General features: G+C 35.1%; 2 protein-coding genes across 2 annotated transcripts; both read left to right on the forward strand.

The window, feature by feature from the left end:
* The first annotated feature begins 14,486 nt into the window (after positions 1–14,486).
* Positions 14,487–14,996, forward strand: LOC145131583 (uncharacterized). Its single transcript, XM_079066254.1, has one exon. It carries the CDS (start codon positions 14,487–14,489, stop codon positions 14,994–14,996), a length of 510 nt encoding a protein of 169 aa, XP_078922380.1.
* A 34-nt stretch (positions 14,997–15,030) lies between these two features.
* LOC145131584 (uncharacterized) lies at positions 15,031–17,108 on the forward strand. The gene is made up of 5 exons (XM_079066255.1): positions 15,031–15,049; positions 15,127–15,165; positions 15,262–15,608; positions 15,722–16,296; positions 16,853–17,108. The coding sequence occupies exons 1-5, from the start codon at positions 15,031–15,033 to the stop codon at positions 17,106–17,108; spliced, it is 1,236 nt and encodes a 411-aa protein (XP_078922381.1).
* Positions 17,109–19,172: the final 2,064 nt, after the last annotated feature.

Consider the following 19,172-nt stretch of genomic DNA (forward strand, 5'->3'; position numbering starts at 1 on the left):
AGAAAAAAAAAGAAAAAAAAAAGTGACTTCTAAAGTAAGCAAACTAACATCTTGGGTGTGGGCACATTATGGCTCGTTATTGCTGACTGTCTGCACATTCACGTCGTGAACACGGGGGGAACACCCCCCCCAACCATTGTGTGATGCTTCGTGGTGGTGGTAACGAAATGCAAAGTGTGTTATTCCTTTGTTTCTCTTCTTTAATTTGCCTCATAACTGCGTTTTTAGCCTTAGAACACCACACTTTCAAAATTGTGGTGGAAAGATGAAGAAGGTTTTATGCCTATGTGGACTTTCAATGGGGTTTTTTTTTCTTTGCCCATACCGTCCACTCTTACTGTAGTCTGCACGAGCTTAAATCAACCACTAGCTTAGGAAGGAGAGAGTCATTCCCTCAGACCTCATTCACCCACAGCCACATCAACTTTTTTTTTCTCTCATTTCTCTTTCATCTTTTCCAACCTACAACACCTTAAAACCCTATTTTTCCCAACTCACTCAACCCACTTGCCAAATCACTATTTTTTATTTAATTAAATTAAAAATTATAAAATAAAATAAAACATAACATTTTTTTCTTTAAAAAAAACTTTTGCTATTTAAAAACAATCTGAAATAATTTGACAAACTAATTAGTTGTTGTCAAAGTAATTATTTGACAAAATAATCAATACAAAATTAATTACTCAAAATTGATTATTCTTTGATTATTTAAGTGTTTATCAAGTTGATTATGTATTTTATAAACAATTGAGACAGATGACACTTTTAACCCAAAAGCACTAGCCCAAAATTAAATACAGTGAAAAGAGAAGCGATTCTAGGATTCCAAAGAGAGGGCGTCTATCTTCTTCAACCGCAATGATCTAGGGTTTTTTCGTTCTTTACCTCCTTCAAATCGTCAAAATCAAACCCAAAATTCCAATCGATCTTCACTCACTTATTTCTTTCATCTTCCTTAAATATTTCTGCAAAGATTTCCTTCAACAGCAAAAGAAAGCATGGGTTCTTCACGCATTCAACAAGAGGTTACCAGTTCATCAACCCTTAGAGCACTAAATCGTCCTACCCGCTTCTCCCACCGGCGATGGTACTTCACCCCGACGGTACCGCCTATACCAGCCTAACCCAATCTCCATCCTATTCGTGACTCCGTTGTAACATCTTGTTCATTAAATAAATAAGTAGATAAAATTGATGAACGAATAGTCGCCCTAAATCTATATTATTTAGTGGATTGTTGGTTTTGGGGAGCCGAATGTTATAAATTGGATTATTCGGGGGTTAAAGTGTAATTTCGGGACTTGTTTCGCAAAGGATTTTAGTAGTCAGGGGGTGTTTGGTATTATTGGGACTTAATATGTAAGGATTTATGGAGGCGGGGGCTGATTGGTAACATTTTGGACTTCATTTGTAAAGGGTTTCAGGAGGCAGGGTTAAAAGGGTAAAATATGGATTTATTTTGCAAGAAATGAGGGAAGGGAGGGGCTAAACTTGTCATTATGGGGCAAAGTTTTATGAGTCGGGGTATATAGTTGCTACCCACCCCCGGTAACCCTAACCCTAGTCGTAACTATTCAGCTGCCACCCTCTTTACCCTCAACCTTCAACCGTCGCCACCATGCCACTGGCGGTCTCGCCATCGAAGCGCCACCATCATTCTATCGTCGGACGTTGTGTGAAGTTGGGGAAAAACCCACCGAGACCGATGTTGTGATTGTGGGTAGACCGGTGGAAGGTATTGCTGTTGGGTCTCGTCATTACATCGCCGCCATGAGCCACCAGAGAAGACCATGTTGCCTCCACTGCTATCGTAGATGAAGTGCATTACACCCGACAACGTGTTAAGCGAGGGTGTCAGGAGGGATCGTCGAGATCTGTGAGGGTGCTGCCAAACCCTAGCCGCCGTTGTTCTTGGTGGAGGACGTGCCACCATCGTCCTCTACGGTGGCTCCTGCTGAGTTGCGGTTGTTGTCGTCATCTCGTAGGTAGCTCAATCGGAGACGCTTTTCATTCGTGTGTTGCTGTCCACCATGAAGTCTAGGTAGGAAACTCATCACCTCCACCTACTATCGTCGTTATGCCGCTTGTGGTGCTGCTGTCATCGCCAAATGCCACCAGGTGGGTGGCTGGATCAAGTTGCAAGCAAGAAAATATGTGGGTGTGTGTTTTGTATGGCTGGAAAACCAAGGGAGTCACCACCACCACCGTGAGGTGGTGGCTGCCACCATCTACCACCGTCGGCCACCATTAGGGTGGCTGTGTGTGTGTGTGTTTGTATTAGTGTGTGTGTGTATTATTTGGGTTTTGCCTTGTAATATTGTAACCGATGCGAAATAATGAAAAGAAAACTTGTAACCACCATCGTGAGGTGGCCGCCGCCGCCGTGAGCCGCCGTTGACCACCACTACCTGAGGTGGTAGTGGGTGGTGCCCAACTAGTGAAACCCTAATGGGCCTAAGGACTTTGCTTTTGGGCCTAATTGGATTGTAATGGGTTAGAAACCCTAATTAAGGTTTAGAAAACCCTAATTTTGGTATTATTTGTTTGGACTTATCGGGACCCGCATTTTGGACCATTGGAGTGAAGATATAACTCAAGACCGATTTCATTGTATGTTTGAACTTAATGGATTAATTCTTTAATGGGTTAAGTAGGAACACTTAACCCTAATTGTCATTTCATGTGAAAAACCCTAATTGGGTTTGGATGCTTGTTGGGCCATTTATTGGACTAAGCTGCTATGGGCCTTTGTGGGCCAATTAGGAACATATTTATGGACTAAGGAAATTATTGGGCTTTAGGATAAGGCCCATTGGAAAGGCTTGGGCCCAATTTGGAAAATTGGGCCATAAGTGGGCCATAATTGGGCCTTGAGATTACCTATTGGGCCATCAGAATGCCAATTGTTTGGACTAGAATAATTGGTTGGGCCTTAAAGTAAGTCCATGTAGAGGTTTGGGCCCAATTTGGAAAATTGGGCCATATGTTGGGCTTTGGCCCATTATTTGTCTATTGGGCATTTGGAGTTTTAGTTGGACCTTGGGCTTGGAACCCAATTATTAATTGGGTATTGTTTGGTGTTGACAGTTTGGGAATCTGTCATCCAGCAGCTAGAGTTTTATTCGTGGGACTTCAGCAGTGGCAGGTGAGTCTTCTCACCATACCAATGGGTCTAAGGCACCAAGTCCGACCCATTTTATGATATATGGTATACTAGCTGAAGTTGTAGTATGTGGCATGTTAGCTGGTTATGTGATAGGAAGTATGATAGCGATATATGTGGTATGCTTGTATGGAAGACCATGGGAGAGCCCATGATACCTGGATGTAAGACTATGTGGAGAGCCCATGGCCTTCCTACTATGTTGTAGTGTTTATTGTAGATTCACTACTGATATGTCTGGTATGCATGTATATGTGGTATGCTAGTTGTCTTTGTGATATTTGCATAGAAGACCATGGGAGATCCCATGACACTCAGATGTAAGACCATGTGGAGAGCCCATGGCTTTCCTATCAAAGACCATGGGAGAGCCCGTGACATTTAGGTGTAAGACCATGTCGGGAGCCTATGACATCCTGGAGTAGGACCCTGGGGACGAGCCCACGACATCCGTATATGTTTATATGCATGGATATGTGATTGATATGGTTTATGTAGCTTTTATAACTAATATGGATTATGTGATTATGTGGACTGTGTGAGGTATGCTCTGGGGAACTCACTAAACTTCATGCTTACAGTTTTGTTTATTAATTCAGGTATCATCGATTTGGAAAAGAAGGGCTCGGATTGATTGCAGTGCACACACCTATGATTTCTGCAACAAATGATTTTGGGACGAACTCTGATAAATGTTTTAACTAACAATGTTCTGGAATGTTTGAAATAAATGGTATTAATGTTTTAGCTATAATAAAAATAAAATTTTTACCCTTGATTTTTGGGTCGTTACATCCGTCCTCCCATATAGATATGTATAAATACATTGTATATATTGCTTTGTTAAATACTAGGTTAATATCCGAGGAAACCACGGTTGAGAAAAAAATACTATTGATAATTTCAAATCGTAATGACTAATCAAAGATTTATAAAAATTTATTGATTTACAAAGATTAAAGTTTTGTATGTAAGCTTATAAGGATTGATTAAAATGAATATATACATTGTTATGAATATCCGATCTACGTTAATTTTTTTTATATAAACGGTCTCTGTTACTCGTTTGTTGAAACTTAAAAAGCATAATCATTAAACATAGATTTGCAAACAAATATTTTTATATAAAATTCAATGTCGTAATTGTATAATTGTGAATTAAATTAATATGTAAAATGGTTTGAAGATACAACCAATGTTCTTTATGTATAGTTTAGATAAAATGATCATATATATAATGTAGTATAAAATTTAATAGAGTTAAAAAAAAATTTTAAAAAAATCAATCGTGAAAATAACATTATTATGTTTAAAATTCTAAAGTTTGGTAATATTAAAGACATACAAGAACACACAAAATGATAAAATAAATTACAAATTATGAATAAATATGTGTTACTAATGCTAAATAAAAGATGTTATAAACGGCCAAGGTTTTTATAGGACTTATAGATTTGGATTTCTAAGGATTTTGAATATATTAGATGTTTGGTAGGCATGTTTTAAAATCCATGAATTCATTTAACTTCAATTTATTATTTGATTTATATTTGTAGAATTTGAAATTTATAAAAACATTTAGATCTTTCAATATGAAAGGGGCGAGATTTAGGGGGTTGAGAAAGGATTTCAAAACCGAATCCTTTAATAGAATTAGATACCATTTTGCTAATCTAACATTGAATCTTTTAATAGAATTAGATGCCATATAACTCATTGGTTCTTGATTTCTAGGCTCTAAAGTTAAAAAATTAAATGTTTTTAAATTATAATTGTTGATTTTTAGGGACAGATTACACGGGTGAGTAATTGAATGGGAAAAACGAATTAGCAGGATAAACTCACAAGTAACAAATAATTTAGAATAAAGTATACTTGTTTATTAGAATAAAGATGATTGTATTCAAGTATTAAATTATAAATTTACAAATATTCAACTTTTTTACTTGTTTTTATATTTTAAAATCATTAAAAACATTTATATTGAAAAAATATCCTAATATCAAATGATATATTCTTTAAAAGTTCTAATTTTAAGAACCGGTATCTTATGAACCTATATGTTTGACTATTGTTTTTTAGTATTCCTTTGATTCTTTCATTTGTGCCAACTTTATCCTTCATGCTACAACATTTTTCTTTTTCTCCTAACTTCAAGGGTATTTTAGTCGATTCTTAATTTCAGTAAACCAATAATATATGGTTCTTGATTTTATGATGTGTTTGATTGATAGGATTCAGAATGAAATTGATTTTCTTTTGTAAATTTTTTATTAATAAAGAATTTAGAATGTAATTTTTAAAGAAGATTGGAAAGCTTGGAATTACAATCTAAATACAATCTATTTGCCCTTTCTCATTGAACATCGACCAATCTAAATACACAAATGACCCCTATAACTAAGGAAAGGATATACAATATCAAATATATAATTACAATGATTACAAATATAATGGAATCAACTCCATATATGTCGACCATGAGTCCCCCGCAGTTTGAGCGGGAGGAGGCTGAATGCTCAGGCTGTCTCGAAAATCTAGAAACAGTTGTCGCGGTAGTCCTTTAGTGAAGATGTCAGCGTATTGGTAGGCGGAAGGGACATGAAGAACTCGTATCTGACCAATAGCGGCCTTTTCGCAAACAAAGTGTATATCCATTTCAATGTGTTTTGTGCGCTGATGTTGGACAAGATTTCCAGACAAGTATACAACAGAGACATTATCGCAATGGACGATTGTAGCTCGTCGCAATGGGGTGTGCAACTCAAGTAGCAGGTTGCACAACCAACAAGCTTCGGCCACAACATTTGCAACACCACGATATTCTACTTCAGCACTTGAACGAGAAAGAGTCGCTTGTCGCTTGGCAGACCAAGAGATGAGATTGTCGTCGATAAAAACACAATATCCATGTGTTGAACGCCTAGTGTTTGGGCAACCCCCAGTCGTGTAACGCCCGCAGATTCAGGCTAGTCAATTTAGAGACAATAAGCGTTAAAAATGACTTTTTGATGGAAGATTATTTAGAGTAAATAATCTTAACCAAGTTATAGTATATGTCACAAGGTTTTCGTACATATAAAGAACGCCGAAATCCGAGTTATAACGAAGAAGTTATAACCAGTCGAAGTTTTACGGCAAAACCGACACGGCACCACGTAACGTAAAAGTGAATTTTTGATAAAAAATACTTTTTAGCCTTAGCGATCTAAACGAAAGTCATAGTATACATTAAACCGAGAACGTGCATAAAAAGAACGTCCAAATCTGACTTCGTATGAGGAGGTTATGATTTTTCTAAGATTTAGCATAGCAGTACACAACTCGATCGATTTTTAACCGACAAAACCTAAATGAGAATTTAAGATCTCATTAATAGGAGTTCAACGATAAAAAGATAGCCGAAAACGGAGTCCGTATGTAGAAGTTATGAATTTTACACGGTCGTTAGCAGTGTAATCTTGTCATACTGTTAAATTTAAAATCGGTCGAGAATTAGCCGATGGAGTCAAAAGGATAGTTGTAGATCTTGCCAATACCTACGCGTGGATATAAAGAACATCGAAAACGGAGTTCGTATGCGAAAGTTACGGAATTTAGAAGTCGGAAGGGTGCTGCTGCGAAAGGGGTGACGTGGCTTAATCTAGACCATTGCTTTCTCCCCACGCCTTGCCACCAGATGGTGACATGTGGCACCAACTCGACGAGTTGGAGGCTCAAACTCGACGAGTTTGGCCATTTTCTAGCCTATAAATAGGATGCGAGAGCACACCCTATTTTCCTCACACCTTAACCCTTCTCTCTATCTCTCTAACTTCTCTCTAAACCTCTCCCAAAGCCCTAGTAACTCCTAATTGCTAGAGGAAATCCCCAGAGCGCTAGAAGGCTCCGAGAAGAAGAGCTTTCGGCTCGGAAGTTCTGCCCCCACAGAGCACGGTTCCTCGCTAAACCCCCTGTAAGTTGAGTAATGTTTACCATACTTTAAGTATAACATATGTTTAAATTCATTATCGTTATAATGAAACTATAAACAAGATTTATCAGTGATTCAAAGTCGTTATAATGATTGATCTACTTACGGGGATGATGTCTAGGCTGTGATTTAGTGAGGTGTTTAAAGTGGGATTTCCAAACAGTATACTTCGTATACCAAACTGTTAGATCTATATGCCCAAGAATCATTATTGAGTGACACTGGTAATGACATATGAACCTATAGGGTCACACCTTAATCAAGTTGATACTTATTGAATATTTATTAAGTAATTTTTTATTAATAAATAAATTCAACTCTTGTATTTAATTAGAGAAAAATTATTGTTCTATGAAAACAATATTGTAAGAAGTAGAAAAATAGTCTTTATATGATAAGGTATCATATAATAAGTCATGTACAAAGTTTTGGACACTTTGGTTAACCATGATTAAATCAAAGGCTTACTCTACCATGGTTAAAAAGACTAGTGAACAATTTTTGTCTTCTTTAGGGCCTATGGCCGAAAGTTGTAGAAGCATGGAGGTTGCATGTCAACCTCCATCATGTTGTTCTCCATGCATCTCCTTTATAGCCCATACTTTTGAATATTATATTCAAAAGGCCATGCTTGGATGCGGTTATAAATAGAGGGTCTCTTACATGAAGAAGGTGCAAGTTTTTTGGTCTAAACACTTCTTCTTTCTTTCTCTCAAAACCGTGAGCATCTAAGAGCTTGGAGCTCTTTCCTCTTTTGAAGACAATACTTGCTTTTAGTGTTTACTTTGTGTCTTCCTTCTAGTGCTTAATTGATTAAGCACTTAAGGCTTAAAGAACAAAGTTATACAAGAATAAATCTAGTAATTTTGGTACCTGATTCTTGTTGGTGGATTACTTGTAGAGAAGATCAAGCTTCTTGTTCTTGCCATATACTTCAACACCCCAAATCCAAGAGGGTCCAAAGGCTACAAAGGTTGTTATTTCTAAACACCCTATGATTGTTATAATGTTATTCTAACCTCTTTACAAGGATCCTTGATGGTTTGTTTTGTTGTCACCTTCGAAATTTATAAGAAATTTTTAAAGCTTCCGTTACCAGTTTTTGTGAAAAACTATCTATTTTATGTCACAAAACCCTTCAGTGGTATCAGAGCCATCTTTTAAATGTTAGAATGTTTTTCATGTTATGATAATCTTTGGTTTTTGGAAAACAAGCATGGATTTATTTTTGGCTAAAGAAATGTCCATATTTATTTTCTTTGGCAACATGTAGTAAAAGGTGTTTATTTTTTATATAACCATTTTCCATGCATTTTGGTTATATAAAAGTTGCCTTAGAAAAAACAAAGTGTTTTTTATATTTATATGTTTGTTGTGTATAAACAAGCCATTAGGACATTTGTGGTTAGTATTTATTTATTCATACGATGATGTAATAGATAAATAAGTATTATTTCATTTGTTCAATTTTATACGTAATAAATTAGTTTTTAGACTAGTTGTATTTTATTTTTATAAAAATAGAACAAGATGGAGCATGAAGTTCTTATAAAGACATGGAGCTTGAATACCTTGAAGTGTCCTAATAAGTCATTTAGGAAATAACTTAATATTTGTTGTGATGACTCACAATAAATATTACTAGAAAATGTTTTTGTTTATTCACTTTAAATGCATGTTTGTGATGATTATTTTTGTTGTTATAAAATGTTGTATGTATGAAAATTTGTTTGTCATGTTAAAAATATTTTCACAAAAAAAATAACATTAAACTTGGGGTTTAGAGTTTTAAATAAAAGTTTCAACATAAGATGTCAAAATTGAGTTTTTCGTTAAAAAGAATTTTTTAAAACTATAAACTCTAAAGTAGCCAAACTTTTAAAGATATAAAAAGTTTAAAATATTTTTTTTAAACTTAATCTAAACTTCATAACTCAATAATAAAATGTTGTTTTATTAACAAAGTTAGAAACCGGTTCCAATCCGTATAACGTCGAATTAAAATTGAATATAAATTTTAACCGGTAAAATTTTATATTAAATAAATTCAAGTTTATGTTTTTTGGAACACTTTAAATATACCATGAAATGTTTTATGTACGAAATATTCATGATACAAAATATTTTAAAATGCTAGAATAATAAAACATTGATAAAAGCCTTATTCACTTGGGATTTTTGTGCAATTCATGTGGATTTTAGGGTCACCTTATTCATTGAGTTGTCAAAAATAGTCAATGTATTTTAGTATTTGCTTATGGGATAAAGGTCACCTAACAATTTGTGAAATATAACTCACAATTTTTTTAAATGGATGATTTGATCAATTTCTTATGTGATAAATGTCACCTAAGAATAAGAGTTTTGATGCATAGATGGGATGAACATGCCATTTAAAAACAAAGTAATGTTTTGGATCCTATAAATCTAAGAATTACATACGAGTTGTAATTGGTTATCGTAACCTGCCGATCAACAAAATCTCTTGAGTACTGGGTCACCTCCTCAAGTTATTTTGGGTGATGTGGATCTTAGCTTTTTCAAAATTTAATTTGAAGGGTAATTATTTTTGAAAAGAATATATATCGAATATATTAAAATGAATCTTATTATTTTGTAGATGACTACCCCAACTGTAACTACCTCATCACTCACCATCCGATCCATCCTCGAAAGGAAAAACTAAGTGGACCCAACCTTCTTGATTGGTTCACACAACTAAGAATTGTCCTCAAACTTGAGAAAAAGGACTATGTCCTTGATGAACCTATCCCAGAAGAGCTCCTAGCTAATGCTGCCAAAGCATCGAAAGATGCTCGGGCAAAACTTGTTAATGATTCAACCGAAGTGGCTTGCATCATGCTTGCAACTATGACTCCTGAACTTCAGAAAACTTTTGAGTTTCATAAAGCATTTGAAATGATTGAACAACTAAGAGTCATGTTTCAAGTTCAGGCTAAGCAAGAGAGGTTTGAGAATTTGAATGCTTTCATTGGTTGCAAGATGGCTGAGGGATCTTCTGTGAGTGCACATGTACTCAAGGTCAAGGGAAAGGGTAAAGGGAAGCCTCCTTCTACTAACCCAACTCCTAACCCAAGCCTGCTGTTGACTCTGATTGTTTTCACTACAATGAAAAGGGACATTGGAAGCGCAACTGTCCCAAATACCTAGAGGAACTTAAGAAGATCAAAGCCAACCAGGTTGGCACCTCAGGTATATATGTGATTGAATTACATGCATTTCGTACTAATTCTTGGGTATTCGATACTGGAAGTGGTACTAACATCTGCAATGATTTGCAGGGACTAAAGAATGCTAGAGAACTAAGAGATGACGATTTGGAACTTCATGTTGGCAATGTCAATCGAGTAGCTGTCAAAGCCATAGGACAATATCATCTTTTGCTTCCAAATGGCCTTAATCTTAGTTTGAACAATTGTTGTTATGTACGTAGTATAACTAGGAATATTATATCTACTTCTCGCTTGTATGAACAAGGTTTTCATTATAAGTTTGACTTTGATTCTGAAAACATTTATATGTTTAAAGATAATGTGTTCTATTTTGAGACTTGTCCCAAAAATGGAATATATGAAATCGATTTAAATGGTTCATACACAAAGGATAATTCAATGTTCAACTTAAATAAGAAAACAAAGTTAGACTTAAATAAAACTTATTTATGGCATTGTCGACTTGGGCACATAAGTAAAACTCGCATTGCTATGCTCCAAAAGGATGGGATCTTAGAGTCAACAAGCTCAGAGTCTTTTGATGTATGTGAATCATGTCTATGTGGCAAGATGACTAAAGCTCCTTTTACCGATGTTGGTGAAAGAGCTCCGGATCTATTAGGACTCATACATACTGATGTATGTGGACCTTTTAGAAGAATGACCAAAAGCGGTGAAAGATACTTCATTACATTTACTGATGATTACAGTAGATTTGAATATGTGTATCTCATGAAACACAAATATGAAGCATTCGATGTCTTCAAGGTTTTCCAAAATGAAGTACAGAAATAACTTGGTAAAAATATTAAAACCATATGATCAGATCGTGGTGGTGAATATCTGAGCTATGAGTTTGATGAACATTTAAAGAATTGTGGCATAGTGTCACAAATCAATCCACCGGGAACACCTCAGCATAATGGTGTCTCGGAAAGGAGAAATCGTACTCTACTTCATATGGTGCGATCAATGATGAGTCATACTTCCCTTCCTCATTCATTTTGGGGTTATGCCCTTGAAATCGCAGCTCGAATTGTAAACATGGTCCCAACTAAAAAGGTTAGTAAGACTCCTTACGAGTTATGGCATGGAAGGGTTCCATCAATGTCTTACTTAAAGATATGGGGTTGTGAAGCATATGTTAAAAGAGAAACTTCTGACAAGATTGACCCTAGATCTCAAAAGTGTATCTTTGTGGGATACCCAAAAGAAACTGTGGTTATTACTTCTTCCGGAAAGATGAAAACTGGGTGTTCATAGCCCGTAAAGCAATGTTTCTTGAAACTAACTTTATCTCGCATAAAGTAAGTGGGAGCCCCATTGACATCGAAGAAATTCGAGAGACACAACCTTTAGTTGAGAATGATAATCAACAAAGAATTGTTGAACCTGAAATTATCGTTCAGATGCCGGAAACCACGCCAACTGTACGACGCTCCAGTAGAACTCGTCAGGAACCTAACAGATTTGGATTTGTCATTCCTGAAGAGGAAGTCTTCTTGATGGATCAATGTGAGTCCATCAATTACAAGGCTGCTACTGTAGACCTAGAGTCTGAAAAATGGCTTGAGGGCATGAGAACTGAAATTCAATCCATGAAGGACAATCAAGGATGGGACTTGGTTGACTTACCTCCTAACAACGGGGTTGTTGGAAGCAAGTGGATTTTCAAGAAGAAGATCGATGTGGATGGAAATCTACAAACTTTCAAATCATGACTTTTCGCGAAAGGATATACTCAAATTCAAGGTGTTAACTATGAAGATACTTTCTCGCCAGTTGCTAAGATTAAATATATTAGGATTATCATGGCCAAAGTTGCATATTATGACTATGAGATATGGCAAATGGATGTCAAAATCGCTTTCCTTAACGGATATCTTGAGGAAGATGTTTATATGGAACAACCTCAAGGTTCTGTCAAACCGGATAACCTAAAGAAGGTGTGTAAACTGAAGAAGTCCATTTATGGATTGAAACAAGCATCTAGGGCCTGGTATCATCGTTTTGATGAAAACATCAAGAAGTTTGGTTTTTCAGAAAGTCCTAATGAACCATGTGTATACATCAAAGCAAGTGGGATCCATATTGTTTTTCTAATTCTATATGTTGATGACATATTACTGATCGAGAAAGATATCCCGAAATTGAAGGAAACTAAGGCATACCTTAGTAAGTCGTTTCAAATAAAAGATCTAAGGGATGTTGCATACATACTCGGTATCAAGATCTATAGAGATAGATCCCAAAGACTCATTGGTTTGAGTCAGAGTACATACATTGACAAAATCTTAAAAAGTTTTTCAATGGATAACTCGAAACGAGGAATTGTTCCCATACTTCCTAGTACCATTCTTTCTAAGGCTGACAACCCTAGTACTGAAAATGAGATCAAAAGAATGAAACGCATATCGTATGCTTCAGTAGTAGGTTCAATCAGAGGCGTAGTTACCATATGGTAAGGTAGGTCCTAGGACCTACCTTTTTTTTAATAGAACAATAATATATATATAAAAAAAATAGGAACTACCTAATTTTTATAAAAAGACCTACCTAATTATTTTTGGTAAATTTTTTTTTATCATCAGCCCATATATTTTATATTTAACAGCCCAACATCTTACTCCACTTTCACTAATCAATAGCCCAGTCCAATTATTAAAAAAACAAAACAAAAGGAAAATAGAAACGGAACGTCGCCCATAGCCCTTCGCTCTTGTGCTGTCGCTACTATGCTGAACTGCTGCACCGTTTCCTGATAAAAATTTGACGCCACTTTTTACCTTCTCCATTTGCTGATTGCCATCCGGCCAAGTCGCCGGCTGTCTGCCACCGCCGACCGCCGTCTCCCTCCAGCCGTTAATGAGCCTAGCGACAGCAGCCAAGTGATCATCTACAACAGGTTTGTAATTTGTAAATTGTAACTTTCTATGAATTTTGATTGATTCATTATCATTGATTACATTTATTTGATTTGTATAATTGTATAATTCTTCACCACAAGTTGTGGTCCACAACAGGTTAGCAACAAAATTTAAATTTAATTTGATTAAGTAATTAATTGACCCACTTAATGACTTAAAAACACACAGTTATGGATGTTGATACAAAATGCAAGCCATAATTTCCAGTGAGAGAGTAATATTTGAATTTAATTTAACTTATAAGTGTAATTAATCAGAATTCTTGTCTTGATTAGTTGATTAACATTCTTAACATTTGATTAATATTCATTATATTTATTTAGACTTGAAATTTGAGAACATTGTCAAGTTGTTATTGTCTTGATTTTATTATTTGTTTATTTGATATCAAAATATTGATAATGATTATTAGTTTGATACTCTTGTAAGTTGTAACATTCAATTTCATAATTCTATTTCAGAATCAAGAATCAAGAATGTCTTTGCATAAGTTTTATAAAAAGAAAGAAGGTAGCGAACAACAACATAAGTATACGAAGGTGGATTTAAACTCACTACCCGTTGATCCGTTTGAACGACCGAGTATAGAATTTTATCATGTAAACCAAAGAGATGAAATTAGAAGAGCATACTTACAAAAAGGGCCTTTCCAACCTCTAAATCATAAATTCCCACCACGTGATTTTGGAGGTAAACCTCGAAGATTTATTCAATCTTGGTTTGATGATAATAAATATTGGTTAGAATATAGTCTAAAAGAGGATGTTGCATTCTGTTTATGTTGTTATCTATTCAAATCAAGTATACACAATCAAGGTGGATCAGATCATTTTGTAAAATATGGATTCAAGGCTTGGAATAGGAAATCAGGAATAGATAACCACAAAGAAGGAACTCCACACACTATTGCTGTCCAAATGTGGCGAAGTTTGATGAACCAAAGACAATCCATCGCGTCTGCTTTTGAGAAACAAACTACTTTACAAGAAAAAGAATAACGTACGCGTTTGAATTCTTCAATTGATTGTGTTAGGTTCCTAATCCGACAAGGGTTAGCATTTCGTAGTCATAACGAGAAAGAATACTCGGATAATAAAGGTAACTTTCTTGAACTACTACAGTGGTTAGCCGATCGATGTGATGTTGTAGATCGCGTTGTGTTCAAGAATGCCCCAAAAAATGCACAAATGAAATGTGGTGAAATTCAGAAAGATATTGTGCAAGCATGTTCAGATGTGATTTTAAATGTTATTATGGGAGAGCTTGGAAATGATTTTTTTGCAGTTTTAGTAGATGAGTCACATGATGTGTCATGTAAAGAACAAATGACATTGGTTTTGCGGTTTGTAAATAGAAAAGGTGAAGTTGTAGAAAAGTTTGTTGGCCTTAGAAATGTTAATGACACTTCAACTTTGTCACTAAAGGCTACCATTTATGATATGCTTTCAAAACGGAATTTTAGTCCTCGTAGGATTAGAGGACAAGGGTATGATGGTGCTAGTAATATGAGTGGTGCATTCAATGGATTGAAGACTTTGATTATGAATGAAACAAAATCTGCACACTTTGTTCATTGTTTTGCTCACGAATTACAGTTAGCCCTAGTATTTGTTGCAAAGAATCACACGACGATTAATGATTTTTTTGATGTGGTTTCTCGGTTGTTAAATATTATTGGATCTTCTTACAAAAGATGAGATAAGTTAAGAAAAAAAACAAGCAGATAAAGTTATGGTAGCATTGGCAGAAGGTATGCTTTATGTGGTTTATTTTTATTAGTTTATTCTATTTATTCGGCTAATGCATTTCTTATGTGGTTTATTTTAGGTGAGCTTCAGAGTGGTACCGGTTTGAATCAAGAAGTCGGTATTAAACGACCGCCTGATACTTGATGGGGTTCTCATTTTGCATCTTTATTAAATATCCAAACCATATATGCTTCCATTTGTGATGTACTTGAAGACCTTGGTGAATTTGATAGTGATCGTGATCGTAGAGCTGAAGCAATTTGCATCTTAAAGTGGTTAAAATCTTTTGATTTTGTGTTTTGTCTACATTTTATGATTGATATCTTGGGAGTGATGGATCATTTGAATACAATGCTACAAAGAAAAGACCAAGATATCGTAAATGCTATGTATCAAGTAAGTAGCTCAAAAAAAGAAATTCATGAAATTAGAGATGTAGGATGGGACCCACTTTTAGAGAAAGTGACTTTGTTTTGTGCTAAAAACGAAGTTAAAGTCGTGGATTTGGAAGATGAATATTTTAATGGATACAGTCATTGCAGAGGTCCACAGGCTAGTAATGTTTGTTATTTCCAACTAACACCTTGATCAAGTTATTAATATGTATATATATATATATATATATATATATATATATATATGTGTGTGTGTGTGTGTGTGTATATTTTTTTAAGGTTAACAACTTGCACCATTATCAAGTTAATGTATTTAAGGAGGTGATTGATATGCAACTTCAAGAGCTGAACAATCGCTTTAATGAAGTAAACACAAATTTACTTCTCTGTATTGCTTGTTTATGCCCAAGTGAATCTTTCAAAGCCTTTGATTTAGAAAAAATAATGAAAATGGCTACACTTTATCCAGAAGAGTTTCTAACAGAATATGATCTTCGAGTTCTTGAAGTGGAACTTGGAAATTACATTAAAGATGTGCGAGAAGATGAACGATTTACTGATTTGAAGAGCATTGGAGACCTTGACAAAAAGACGATCGAAGAAAACAAGCATATAATATTTCCTAAGATTTACCTTCTTGTGAAACTTGCATTGATCTTACCCGAAGCAACAGCAAGTGTGGAACGCGCACTTTCAGCAATGAAGTTGATGAAGACCGATTTACGCAACAAAATGAGTGATCAATTTTTGAGTGATAGTTTAGTGTCGTATATTGAAAAAAATGTTTTAAAAATTATCGGTAATGACGCAATTGTGAATATGTTTCAAGATATAAGACCTCGTAGGGTTCAATTGTAAGAACTTTATTATAACTATTGAACGGATGTTTAAATATTTTAGTCATACAACCCGACCTGCCACTACTAGTATTTTTACACTTTCATATTTTTTTAGTTTTATTTACATAAGGAACCACATGGTTTTTGGTTCTAGATTCGCCACTGGGTTCAATTATGTATGTTATGACATGTACAAGGCCAGATGTAGCTTATGCTATTAGTATAACTAGTAGGTATCAAGCTAATCCTGGCGAAAAACATTGGGTAACTGTGAAGAACATACTTAAGTACTTAAGAAGAACTAAAGATATGTTTCTGGTCTATGGAGGAGTTAAAGAAGAGCTTACTATAAGATGTTACATTGACGATGGTTTCAACATTGATCGATATAACTCACGATCACATTCGGGATATATGATCACACTTAATGGAGGAGCCATTGCCTAAAAGACTTCAAAGCAAGAAGTGGTCGAACTTTCTACAACAGAATCAGAGTACATAGCTGCATGTGAAGCGGCTCAAGAAGTTGATTGGATGAAGAAATTCATCGGTGATCTGTTTTTGTTCGAAGCATCAAAAATTCCATTGAGATGCTTTGTGACAACATTGGTTCCATCGCTATCGCAAGAGACCCGATGGTTACCAACAAGACTAGACACATTCAACGAAAAATTAATTTCATTCATCAGGAATTAGAATTGGGAAATGTACGCATTGAAAAGATTCATACAGATGATAATCTAGCAGATCCGTTCACAAAGGTTCAACCTCAAAGCAAGTTTGAGAGTCATGAAAAAGGAATCGGTCTACGATTAGCTACTGATTAGATTTAAATATGTACTTGACTAATATCAGGATATTCAGAACTATGTAGCAATGATATGTAATCTCCTATGAATATGAGACATCACTTTTGTGTTGAATATTATTGTGCTCTATATTAGCATGTTATTCAATCCTTGAATAATGTAATTATTCAAAATTTGTCTATAGTCAGTCACTGTTGTGGGAGCAACTGTGAATTAAGACTAATATGAATCGGTTTGGGTGATTTCAAGAGGTGAAATATCAAAGTGTTGCATCCAAATTCATATGTAATTGTTTGAGAAAAACTAATGGAAATGACCCGCATCAAGAGTCACTTCATGGATCGATATCATAAGTGAATCTTGATCACGGGTAAATATCTTTATGTCTCTCGACCTGAGATGCATATTGGAAAACTCAAGTATGGGGATTGTTATACTTTGACATGGTTAAACGTTGTTCGACCTGAGATGCATATTGGAAAACTCAAGTATGGGGAAAACTCAAGTATGGGGATTGTTATACTCAAGTATGGGGATTGTTATCATTCTAACCTTATGTTAAAGCTTCTTATTTGTTTGTGTCACTATGGTTGTTACCCCAATTTCTTATTTGTTTTGTTGTCACACTCGAAATTTATAAGAAATTGTTAAAGCTTCCGTTGCTGTTGTTTGTGAAAAATTATATATTTTATGCCACAAAACCCTTCACAAACGGACCCTACCTCCGATATGATCCTACCTGGTTGTTCCTTACTTGATAGATCATGAAAGTAGACTTTGATTTAATGATGAATCAAGACTAATAATTAGTCGCAATAAATATTAGACTAAGACTTAGCGATAATAATGCTAGATTACGTCAAAGGAAAAGACAATTGCTAGAAGCGAAGCGCTGCTCAAATTTCGAGTCGTCACTTTAACAAGTGAGTGCATAGTTACTTTCATCTTACACATAGATATGAAGTATTTAATTTAAATTACATGCTACGTGTGCATATTATTTGTGTTCCTGATATCTATGATGGATGAACGATTTATACATGTTTTAAATGATTTAAACCGTATATGTATTTTATATCTACGAATATGTTGGGTAAAACATGGGTAGATGAATGATGAGGGGTGAAAGATGATATAGATTAATATTGGCAGCTATGCCACAACCTGTAGATATTTTTGAACTATGATGTACTCTAAACATCCTAGCATCTGCGCCTAATGGATAATATCGGCAACTAAGCCTAATAGAGAACATCATAATCCTGGCAGCTACGCCTTAATGATAATATCAGCAGCTGCGTCTAATAGAGAACATCATAATCCTGACATCTGCGCCTAAAGGATAATATCGGCAGCTACGCCTGATAGAGAACGCAAAATCCTGGCAGTTGCGCGTAAATGATAATATTGGCAGTTGTGCCTAATAGATAACATTGGCAGCTGTGCCATAGGCAACGATGGACTTCGTGCCTATTCCTTAGGAGAATCCTTAGGAATGAATGAGTAAATGATAGATGATTCTTAGGGTAGATCCTTAAGAAATAAAGAAGATAATAGGGATGGGTAATTTGGTTAATTGTGTGATGATGAAACATAATAACTTTATTATTGTGGGTTGAAAACCCTATGTACTCACCAGGTTTCCCAACCTGACCCACTCAGTTTATTTGTATCACAGGTGTCGATACGAAGCTACATTACACTGAGAGATTAAAGGAGATGTAGATCACTAGTGTAAATGAATGTAAGGTCTGTTTATGCTTATGTTTCTGTATTAACGATGACATCCCAAAGTTTTAATATAAACAAAAATACATTTCTTCGGAAGTGCTTTGAAAATATATTTATTATGTTTTCTGGAAACAAATTTCGTAATATTATTCTTTAAAAAGGATACTCTGATTTTCAAATAAGCATAATTAAAGTTTTTAAAATGACCGTGAATTTGGGGATGTCACAAGTCGGCATCAATATAAGAAACTAATTGTGTTATAGGTGAATAATATAACATTAACCCATGATTTGGAGTTCCTTCAGATATCGAATGATGCGTTTTAATGTATCAAGGTGAGGTAGCTTAAG

This window comes from Lactuca virosa, chromosome 8 (genome assembly GCF_052849685.1).
Source record: "Lactuca virosa cultivar CGN04683 chromosome 8, Lactuca_virosa_CGN04683_v6, whole genome shotgun sequence".
Lineage (NCBI taxonomy): Eukaryota > Viridiplantae > Streptophyta > Magnoliopsida > Asterales > Asteraceae > Lactuca > Lactuca virosa.